Here is a 12118-nt window from a genome sequence, read left to right on the forward strand (position 1 = left end):
TGCTTCCCTCCTTCTCCAACTTCCCTCCATTTCATCTCACACACCTCATCATTGTCCCCGACACCTCCACCCTCATATCCTCCGCACACCTTTACGTCCTTCTGCAGCTCACTATATTAAAGTGGGCTCGTTAATTTTTCACCGTGCACCCATACAAAAACATAATGGTGAACTAATGACTCTCTGAAAACAATGTGTGAACATATAATAAGCCCTATTTGGTTACATTGCAGGTAACACAGATATCTGTAATGCTAAATTAGCAAAATCTTGACTTTTTTCATCACACATGAACACGCACACAGAAAACAATTAAATAAAAAATGACTGGGCGGGGAAAGAAAAACCCATAAAAATCACCTGGTACAAATTTCGGATAAGAGCATCAGCTAAGTGCCCCAAAACATTAAAAATATAAATGCGTATATTTAAGAAGTAATAAGACAGACATATGACAGGTTAGGAGACCCGGAGACTGATTGGGCAATTAAACGAACATACAAAAACGGATCATTTCATTACAGAGAATGAGTGACGCGGCAGCGACGGAGACAATGGCGCCCTTCACTATTCTACCGAGTGTTTACGTCCCCCGTCAGTCTACATCATCAGTGTCCCCTTGACTGCTCCCAGCTGACTCCTTGCGCACACACATGACCCCCCAAGCAGAACTTGAACATGTTCATGTACTCCTGTTTTGCATTTCATCTCATGTCAGCATTTTAGCAAGTTTGCAGACTCTTATGTCTGTCTGCATTTAAGACGGAAAGAATGTTTAAGACAGAAACGTGTCAATTGAGTGTGAAGGACAAGAATGAATCATTGAGCTTCTGTTTGGCTAATTTATAGATTTTGATCTACTTGTCAGAACATTCTACTCACTCTTTCTGATGAAACAATTCTTTTGTTCAGACTCCCTTTTAGCCTCCTTTTCTTATTTCCCTCCCCCTATGTCTGATAGCACTGCATAAAACACAGCAAAAGTTTTGGCTGGAGTTGGGTAATGAGACAGACCTCTGACCTTGTCTTGATGACTTCCATACCTGTGCATGTGCAGGAAGATGTGTGGTTGTGTATATGAGCTTGTGTGTCTGCAGCTGGCGGCTGACAGCGACATGACTAATGAGGGCTCGGGACAGAAATAATAGGTGGGAATTATAACATAAAAAAAGGGTATGAGTGAAAAGAAAGAACAAGAAAAAAAATGACAGAATAATGTGCAGAAGGAGATGATGATTAGGGGCAGAAAGGGAAATTTGGAATTACAACAGTCGGGCTTGTATTTTTGGAATACTCCCTTTCTTAACACTCATATGAATAAAATAATTTACTTTGTCAGTCTGACCTAACATAAAAAGTTCCAATGATGGAGCAGAAGCCAGTTTTTTTTAGGGTACCATGACCTGGACATCATATGTGAGTGTCTGGCAATACCAGCTTAAAAGTGTCACAGTCAAGGTCAAAGGTCATCATGTGTAGACAGAACAGAACTTCCTAATTATACATGATAAATGTAATCACACCCAGGAAGCCTTTCTAAACATTTACTGGCTTAACCTTGTCATATGAAGGAAATGGCTCACAAAATGATGTCATTGCCATTTTTGGATCAATTGAAAATTTTGCACAAAACATCACAACAAATTGCGTCAGACCGTTTTTTAACCCAGAAATTCGAAGTCTGCATGTTTAGCAAATGCAGAAGGGTCGTCAATGAGGTTCCCCCAGGCTGTATGTTGTGATAATGATACGATCTGGCCTTGAGAGATCCCCCCCAGTGAACCCTGCGCTCCTGCTGGATCAGATCAGTGCCCATAATAGCCGTGTGCAGCCAGAGGGTCTCGACCCAATGACACACACCGCGGCGCCAGGACAGAAGTCAGACAGATGGACAAATAGACAGATAGACCTTCAGACAGACATTCTGTCTCAAACTTCCAATAGATACAACAATTAAGTCAGGTCTGGTCATTTTCATTGCGGTGACCCTTGACCTTTACCTCCTACACACGTAAGTAGACAAATTACCACTGCCATTGGTTTTGCCAACAGTTTGAATGTAGGAGGACCTACTGTGAGAAGGCTGAGACAGCGGACATAAATCATACCTGTATTTGATCTGCCGGGGCTCTGGGCTGGCTGGCGATGTGACAGCTAGAGTGACCCTGAGTCCCAGAAACCCCTCGGGGCTGTAATGGGTCACTTCGTTGGCTGGGACAGATTTGCTTTCACTGTGGTATAAATCTGAGGACAATTGTGGCGTTTGCTTATTTTTTTGTATTATCCCTCAACAATCTCAAATGAAATGGTGACTAAAATTAGGAAAGTTTATCAGCACTCTAAAATTTGAATAAACAATCTTTATAACACAAAAAAATAAAATTACTAAGCATCTTTCAAGAAGTTCCCTACAAAGTTTCCACTATTCTAATTACATGGTTTAAATCCAGACTTTGTTTTTCTGCTTTGCTGAGCCAGCTTTAAAACCCCAACGGTAACAAGTCTCCAGGCAAAGCAAAATCCGAATTGCATTAACACCCGAGAAGCATTTCATCAGAGGCGGCGGGGCCCGCCATCCTAGACACCTCTAATAGAGTTTCCTCTGGTTCTGGCAAAACATTTTACTTCATTGTATATGCCCCTGCCTCCACAAAACTATGCTGGACTCAATAATCAAATCAGGCCAAACAAATTCCATTTGTTAAGAAGACGATCAAACGGTAGAGCGCGCACAACAATTTTATTAGCGTCATTCAGCATAGCGCTGCTTGTGTTTTACCGGAGTAGCACCGACGAGGAGGAAAAACCGTGTTGGGAAATTTAAAGTGACTCTTCAACTAACGTTTTGTGATCCACAGTGCATTTGGGGATGATCAAAAACTCTGCACATTTACGAATAAATATAAAAGGGGAGAGCTGAGGATTGCAAGATTCATTTTTTTTTATACAGTCTTTTGAAACTAAATTGTGCCGCATGCCAAATCCAATATGAAAGAATTTGTTTGGAATGAACGATTACATACAGTACAGCCATTGCTAGCTAAATTTGAGACAGGAGGACAAAGGCCTACCAAATCCAGTAGATGGTGTTGTTTGTCTTCCTTTTACTTTTTATCTCAAAAACAGAACAATGATACTGTGAAAAAAAAATGCAACCGTTAAATGTATCCATTCATCCCTTCAAACATCCTCTCCTTCATTCCTATTGTCATATTCTTGAATAAACCTAACTTAAAATTAACTCTACAGTAAGTTAATGTTCCAATGAAGTTTGTCACCAGGGAATACATACTTCAGATTTTTTTTTTAAAATATTTGGCAATGAGAAAAGGAGATATTCCCTTGTTTCTTGTTTTTAAAACAAACAGAGTGGGATGACTGTGATGAAGCGGTGTGTGAATGTGATGAGGGCTGAGAAAAAGACAAACCAACAACCTGACTCCCTGACAGACACGCCGAAAGGCAGAGATTCGACTTTAGGGACTATTACTCTGATTCATATAGACAAGATGGGGTCAAAGGGCATCCTTCCTACAATGACTCATCATCACTCAGTGGCCTTCATGATGGGATAGCCTCAAAAATATGCAATGTATTTGTGTTCATCTGAATCTGTGAGAGATAGCACAGGATAAACGAGTATGTCTGCTATTTTTGGCCTCTCGGGAGAAAAGAGAGACCTCTCGGTTGTTTTACCAGCGCTCAGGCCAAAGACTGTCACCCACCGTGTCAATTTGTTCTTTCATCAACATTTGCAAAAAGGCTCAGAGGAACAACGTCAGTGGGAAGGTGAAAATAACATTTGCAGGGGAAAAAAATATGATTCATGTTTGAAAACGTATGGAATCATGGCTGCTCAAGAAAGATTGTTTTCCTTTCTTGGGGTTGGGTAAATATAAAATGGACAACTCGTACGAAGTAGTACCACAGCACTGTTTTTTATGTTTTCTTGGCCTTTATCACAACTACTACCAACTCTATAACGTGAAATTCAAAAAAAGTGTCAAAGCGTTCAATGGTCCTATTGTGTCTCCATTAGTTTCCTCTTTAGGACAAGTTCTGTATTATATGAACATAATTTTTTTAGCACTGGTTCATTAAATATGGGTCATTCTTATATGATTTATTAATGATGGAAAAAAGGCCTTTAAGTCACAATTGGATAAAGTAAAAAAATGTTAAAATATTTTTTTAAAAAGTAAAAATATTAAAAAACAAAAGACAACAGTGTAAAAAAATATTAAATAAAAAATAAAATAAAGTAAAAATAACAAATATTAAAAAACATTTTTTGTACAAGTGTCTTTACCATTATTAATCAAAGTATATGAAAATAACCACCAAAAAAGTTCTAAGTCACTCACACCACAGGCTAATAACTACCCCCCCTCCCGTTGCTGAATGGCCTCCCTGCCAATGCTACCATACTTTTTTCCTACTTCACTTTTCACCCTGAGCTCCACTGCTTCTCCAACATCTATCTTTCCCAACCCTTGGATTCTTCTTTATACTTTCCCGTCCCGCCTATGCATCTTTTGTCACTGATTGTTGATGCGACTGGCTGCTTCCGAGGCCGGAGAATGATCTGCCATGCTAACCAGTCGGCTGCACCACTCGACCTCTTTTAGATTGAACTGTCAGATGTCAGCGATTAATGGTTGGGTAGAAAGAAAGTCATACCTGCAATACCCCATCGCAACCAAACGCCACACCTTGGAACTAATTATAGCAGCACCACGTAACTATTTGTATCTTGAATGTGTATATTCCCAAGATGTATTTTATACTGCATATGTGAAATCCCAAATTCCATGAGAAGATGGATACATATTGCATGTGTAGGCCATGCTTTTATGGGTGCAGATAAATCTTTTCTTATAGTACATGTATTAGAACCTCTGAAGGTTCGCATTCATTTTGGCCACAGTCGCTGATGGATAGGCTGTGGTCAGAGTCTCGGGTGCATTGAGCAAAAGAGTAAAAGTTGAGCAGAGGAAAAGTCGACAATTAAAATGTGAAATATTAATGAGCACGGGGAGAAATTTAAAGTTGTGGAATTTAAAGGGCTCACCACTTTTACAAAGCTGGGCCTTTATTTCTATTAACTTTTGACATTCCATCATTTTAGTAAAGGGTAATATTATTTCTTCAGATTTTGTAACGTGCATTATCAGCATCTACCTACAAGATTAAACAAAACAAAAGATAAGACATGTTTACTTGACTTGACTTTAGGAATGGATGGCCTTGGTGGAGATCTGAGCTCCACTGCGTGTAATTCAAGCTTCATTCAGTACTTACTCAACATTGACGGCTGAATTAGTTCTTACAGTAACTCCTAATCCTTCACTAACTCTCTGCTTGCAAGACAGCCAGCGGGCCTAAAAAGCCAACATGTTCTAAAATGAGATGAGAGGTCTGTTTGGTCTGGTCTCACTGTGTCTGTCTGTTGGACCGAGTGCGGTCGACCGACATGGCCATCTTGTGTTGTACTTGGCTGGTCTGTCTGCTAACTGTCAGCGCGGTATCTCCTTACACTGACGAATGTGAAGTTTCCAGACCTTTCCCAAAGCTTTCATTCCCTTGTTCCAGCGTCTCATCTTGAGCAATGGTCAAGAAAACAAGAGGCCCTCCACTTGCTCGTGTAGCCTCCCTCATGGGGAGTGCCAATTTAGAGACCAACGTTGAGACTAAATTTAAAAACGTTCCCCGAGTTGGGGGTCGGTGAAAGAGATGCAGACAAAACAGTACGCGGGAACGACAGATGAGAAATACAAGAAATGTGGTGGGCGAGAAAGAGCAACAAACGGAGAAAAGGAGATAGAGGCAGCATAATCCTCTGAACGTGAATATCAGCGCAGTCGGGGTTTGGCGGCGTGTGTGAAACGGAGATAAAATCGATTAGCTTGTCCACTGACCCAGTGAGCGGTGAGAGCCCCCCCATTGCCCCGGTCCTGCCACAGACCTGACAAAGACATCCCGGGCCTCAACCCCAAGGGGTCTCTTCTGGATACTGAGGTGAACAAAGTGGTGCCCTCCTGTCAAACGAAAGCCCTCAGGCTCCAGCAAAACAACAAACTGTGCTGCAATGCTTCACTGCTCCCTGATTCCACAGGAGACAGCAAAGATGTAGTTGACTGATGAAAGAGGATACAGACCCACCATATACTTCATTCATGTTTCTTATGTTTTGCCCGACCCCCTCCGTCCCCCCGTATAGCTGAATAAGGTAAACCAAATATAGAAACACCCGCCATTGGGATGCAGAGCAGTAAACAACCAGCATAATATTGAGAAATGATTTATCCTGACCATAAAAAACTCAGCAGTATTCTATTTGTAAAGACAGAAATTTTATACACATTAATAAAGGTATTTAAATTTCACTTACATTTTTTTTTTTGCAATTTTTTGGCCTGAGGTGACCAAGGATATCTCATAATCCCCGAATGATTTAGAAAATACTTATAACAATATACGCAAAAATCAGAAAACACCCAAAAGGCAATTATCTGGCCTGGCACGAAGTGTTCCAAGCATATTTTGGGGCAGTGCCCCCCACCCCCTCTAGCTGCGCCACTGCGGAAGAGACAAATGCTGATTCTGATACAAAACAATAAAGACGGAAATAAATAAGACAGAGAGCCTGACCGGCCAACCGACAGATGGACAATCCCCTTTTCACCAAATCATTATATTTCCGTGCAAATATCAAATTTTGCCTCAACTTATACACAGCTGGATATTATTTTTAAGATTAATGGGGGGAACTATTTGATATATCAGATTCAACTGTGACAACATTTGTCAGGCTTCTTTAGAAAGTGTTGGCCCGACAAACTTCCCCACCTGTTGACAGGACCTGAAACCTTTCGCTATCTTTTTATCGCCGTGTTTTCCTCACGATTTCCTCGGTAAGATCACTGAGTAAGGAGGACCTCTTTGATTTCTGGCTCATGAAGTGCACGTGACCCCGTCGGGTCACAGAGTGGAAAGAAGTGGATGTGTCACGGCTACGCTTCGCTCCTTGTTAGAATAATATTTCGATGGTGCTTTTAGGATGCTAAGACTAATCAAAACAGGACATCCTGAGGAGGGCCCTGCTCACCAGCCGCTTTATGTTTTTTTGTTTGTGGACGAGCGACAATCCCAGGAAGCTGCGAGAAGGGTTCATCAAAGCTCTGAGTGGGGGGCCCTGGCTTCAGGATCGCTGGAATGCGGTGTGGAAAGGAATCTCTACTGTCCTATTGTTCCCTTGTTTCCTCGGTCTCATCACATGCCGACACGTCCAGTTCACTTACAGGTAAGAAGCGCTAATCAGCCTTGCATTCCTTTCTTCGGCCGCATTCTTTCCTCTGCTCTGACCTTGGTTGACCAATAACACGTTTACATGAGCGCAAACCGGCATCATCAAAAGAGACTCCTTAAAGGCAAGAATCGGGGTCTTCTTTTAAAAAAAAACCACGATTTGTGATGATGAGTTGTGCATGAGCCACTAACTTTCATTTTATTTTACAAAAACTGTCATCTACAGGTATTATCATTTAATATTACTCCGAAAATGTGTTTGCTTTCCCACGCTGGACTTCTTCTCCCATCTGCAACTGAGTAAATAAACATCCCAAGAAAGTTCCCACTGCAACTATGACTGTATTAGTATTTCAATGTCTACCAGGCAGTCGCTATCACATCCCATCAGGTGCATGCATATGCTGCAGCCCAGTCCAGATGTCAACAGGAAGGCCCGAGCTTTGATCAAATCTCCTCCCCTTCATCGCTCCTGTCTTGAAAGGGTGAGAGGTCACTTCTTAATGAGTTTTGCGAGTAGATTGGCCATGTCACTACTGAAAGGTGTACAGTAATCACACAAACACATGGATGCATTCACTGCAGTCAGCTACTAATGTGACAGCACATCGTTTGGTCCCTCTTAATCAAAGCCGACTATCTCCCACTCCTACTCTCGCGTATTTTAGGCTTCAGGCCAGGAAGATCGAAACTGGGGAGATCCCAAAGCAGGACTGGAACATGCTGTTATCACCACGTTAGTAAAGCGATTGTTGGATAATTCCTGTTTATGGGAATGTTCCCTTTCCAGTGAATCATGAGGAAAGGGCCCATTCTTTCTGTCAACTCTCAATGAACGGAATGAAATAGTTGGCAAGATCCGCAGGCAAACGCGTGCTACTTAATTAAACAAACAAAACAATAGGAATGTTTCTCTAACTCGGTGACAGCATCTGAGCTCTGGTATTTTTTTTTCTTTTACACTTGTTAGGGTCACAGTTCAGTCTAAGAGTTTAATACATGAGAGTGAATTAATTCATGAATGGAGATTTGTGCTTTTACCACCTTCTCTAATTGATTTATGTATAAAATGTTCCAACAAGTTAAGGGAGGGCTAACTTCACACTACTCATTAATGAACTCAGCAGACTGCAACATCAGCACTCTTTTGATATTAAAACTCCTCAAATGGATGTGAGGGAAGCATTTCAAATCAGCAAAAATGCCATATATTTGTCTCATAGCAATTTGTGATGAGGAAAATGGTTGCGCGTCAAGTATTTGATGACTTATCTTTAGTGCTGATAACGATTTCAGCCTTGGCACCGTATTAGGTTAAACTGGGAGTGCAGACAGACTGCAAGCTTTTTTTGTATGAACTCCCTATCTTTAACTCGGCGACCTTTAGGAGGGACACGAAAGCATAATCGCCTTTTTTTTATTTCGAAGGAGTAACGCTCACTCATTGTTCTACGTTGGTACGATTTCCCAAATGATAAACACACATTGGTTCCCAGGCTTGACATGTCGCTACATTACACCCCTCCCATCATCCTTCCCTTGGTGTTCCCACACTGCCTTGTCTGGGTTGTTGAAAATGACCCCCCCCCCCCTCCCCCAAACAACAACAAAAACATACCAATTTAACATATTACACTTCTGATAAATGCAATCTACAGTTGCTGTGGGCCCTTTCCTTCTAACCCGAGAGAAAGACTAAAAGGGCCAAAAGTTGCCCTTGAGACTTGACTTGGACAAGGAGCTCCATTCAAACGGGACACGGTTGCGTAAACAACCCCCTAACCTTTTTACTTCCCTGTTGATACACTGAAATGACTCATTAACATCAGATTTCTGCAAGAAGTGAGAATGAAACCCAAAGGACATGTCAGACAGGCGGGGTGATGATGGATGACACATTCAGACATTTATACAATACGGGCCTGTCAGGGAAGGGGTTGTTTTTCAATGTTCTTAATATTTCTTGGACTTACATACTAAAACAAAAATAAGAGTAACAGTTGCCGCTGCACCTTCAGCTGTTTAATTGACGGAGCAAAGTGCCAGACAAAATGAAAACACTTGCAAGGAAAAGATGCTGAGTTGTAAACAGCTAACCTGGCTGACTCCAGATCATCAGGCCACGCCCCTTTAAGGCACACATCAACACACAAACACACATGTGTGACTTTCTAATCCCGGTTTATTTGATTTTGCCATTCTCGCTATTGTGTTTGTATAATTATTTCCTGCGACGTGCTAAGTAGCAAGGAAAGAAGAACAATTCTTTGCTGCATGACAAATTACTTGCATATATCAAGTTTTAAAGTAACTACCATAATGTACAGGACGCAGTGATTGTTGACCCGTCATTACTTGAGCAGTTAGAGAACAATGAGCATTTAGAATTTGGCACCAGGCAGAACACAGACGCACGCACGCAAGCGCGCACGATGGGACACGAACGCAGCCTGTTAAATGAGCACTCTATTTCACTTCCGTGGCGCAGGCCTGCTCCCCCCCCCCCCCCCCCCCCCCCCTCACCTTTTAAATGGGCCCATCTATTAACCATTTTAATGAGGGAGATGCACGGCCCATTGCACAACGCGAGCAGGACGACGCACTTGTGAGCCAAACTGAAAGACAGACCTTTCTCTTTCTTCCAAACGCTCCAAAAATTGACCACCGCTGTGAGCATCTGATCAAACGCCCACATTCCTGAAGATATGCGTGTGTTGAAACGGATGTAATGCAAATAAATTTAATTGGAGTTGCAACTTGTTGCCATTCACTGCGGTCAAAACATACGTCATGAGAGTCATTCAGTACCCAAACCACCCGTTAATTAATATGCAGTGTATTTACCGGGATGTGCATGTTGGCATTCAAATCTGGGAAGTGGACCTTTAACACGGTCTCCTACCAAGCTACTTTCTCCTTCTACCCAAGTCCACAAGTCACTGCGGGGTGCGGCCTGCAGATTTTGGCTATATTTAATTGGAAACCTAAGGCGCGTTTTTGTGGCGCACCACATTCCATCTGGACGCGCGCACTCATCAGTCAGCCTCCATCAATCTCTCTTACGTTTACCACCTCCTTCGTTAAACACACAACCATACATGGCCGTTTTAACACACACACACACACACACTGAACGCATTTACCAGCAGAGCCCTTATGAGAGGTCTGGGAATTTAAATATTCACTGTTGACACTGCGCAGACCTGGCTATAGGGGCCACTGCGGGCCCGCTCCTCTGGGGATGCACAACATTCTCCCTTTGTGATTGCTGAGAATGTAAATCTCGTAAATTAGTCGCCTTTAAATCTAAGCAGACGTTTCCCAAAAGAGTTCGTGGCTGAAACTATATTACATGAGCAATTTATTTCTGACGCCACTTTGTGACTGTGTTTAATATTTTGTATAGTACGTATTGTGAAAATGTCTGATAATAAATATGTGAGATGCTGCAAAAGGAAATTTCTGTCATTTGTTGAAAATGTGTGGTATTTTTTATTTATTTACAAAAGTTAAATATATTTTGTTTTGTTGTATAAGAAACTATAATTTAGCTTTAATGCCCTTGGGTGTGCCCATTCGTTTGAGAGCCATCTTGTTATATTTTGAAAATGTAGTTGTTTTTTCAGGAGAAAAAATATACATGTGTATTTGTGTTATTTGAACCCAGTGACTTTACACAGGCAACAATAAAAAAAATTAAAAAAATCACGATAGCTACCATAAATGTTAAGGCCTTGATAATGTATATTAAAATGTAAAATAAAATGTTACATTGAAAATTATTATTTTTTGATCAAATTCAAAACTTGGGGGAGGGGGAAATCAATGAGGATTTATTTAAGTAGTGCAATGCAAAAATATCACTATCAATCATAAAACGCACTGCATACACTATTTCCCCGCTATTTTGTGGTAGTAATTAATAGCTTTAATGTCAGGAGGTTTCAAATCATGTATCGAATTATTGTCATTTCATAATGTCTTCAAAACGTGCGTTTTAAACAAATCCAGTCAGACAGGCCAAAAGTAAACAACACAGCCGCGCAACTATAAAGACATTAAGTTTGCCATTTTAACTCGGTTATACAATTTAACATTATTCACGGATAAGACCCCGAAACCGTTCACATGCAAGATCCGAAGTTGCTACAAGATCATTTACCATGTATAAGGGACTCAAAAAAAACAACGAAAATAAAAACCTTCTTATTTATTTTTGCCATGCAACCAGTCTCCACGCAGCTCCCAAATGTTGCGAAGTGACCTGCAGCCGAACGCAGCCGAACGCAGCACTGTGCACCAGTGTGCGTCAATGGCTCTGCCCACGCACGGGGGATTTTTCACCTCCACTGGGTTACACGAGAGCGCCCACTACATGCAGCCAGGACTTGCAAAGTTCCTCCATCGCTTCTCGCTCAACTTTTTACAACAGACTTCGTGCGTGACAGCGTTCCAATTTTTGACTCGTGGATTTTTAATCCCGCGATAACCCAGTTTATGATTTAATAGATGTCCGAACGTCTCTCGGGAATAAATTAAATTTCAAGTGCAGATATTGATAACAGCGGAGATCAGATGTTTTAAAAGTAGAGAAAAAGGGATGTTACACCTACTTGTGGCCAGTTTCCGTGCCCTGCCTTTGGATCTCATGGTGCCAGTCTCTCGGTGTGGGTTTGTTTGAATTTTTTTCTCCGATCCCCTTTTCTTCTTTTTTCCCGTTTTCCCCTCTCTACTGTGCGCTTTTTTTTTCTCGATCCCAGACACGCTATCTCTCCAGCATTGTCAATCCGGACACCTTCGCACATGCGCA

The 12118-nt window shown here is 41.6% G+C and overlaps 1 protein-coding gene across 10 annotated transcripts in view; it reads right to left on the reverse strand.

The window, feature by feature from the left end:
* The window catches only part of mecom (MDS1 and EVI1 complex locus), a 94578-nt gene extending 82460 nt beyond the window's left edge, over positions 1 to 12118 (reverse strand). For 5 of the 10 annotated variants that reach the window (XM_037267058.1, XM_037267055.1, XM_037267059.1 and 2 more), the window contains exon 1: positions 11922 to 12117. In XM_037267058.1, the coding sequence (XP_037122953.1) occupies positions 11922 to 11958 (37 nt within the window). In that variant the 5' untranslated portion in view covers positions 11959 to 12117. Of the gene's footprint in view, positions 1 to 11921 lie in introns of all 10 variants that reach the window. The other 5 variants (XM_037267061.1, XM_037267060.1, XM_037267057.1 and 2 more) reach the window with 2 other exon arrangements.

This window comes from Syngnathus acus, chromosome 13 (assembly GCF_901709675.1).
Source record: "Syngnathus acus chromosome 13, fSynAcu1.2, whole genome shotgun sequence".
NCBI classification, from domain to species: domain Eukaryota; kingdom Metazoa; phylum Chordata; class Actinopteri; order Syngnathiformes; family Syngnathidae; genus Syngnathus; species Syngnathus acus.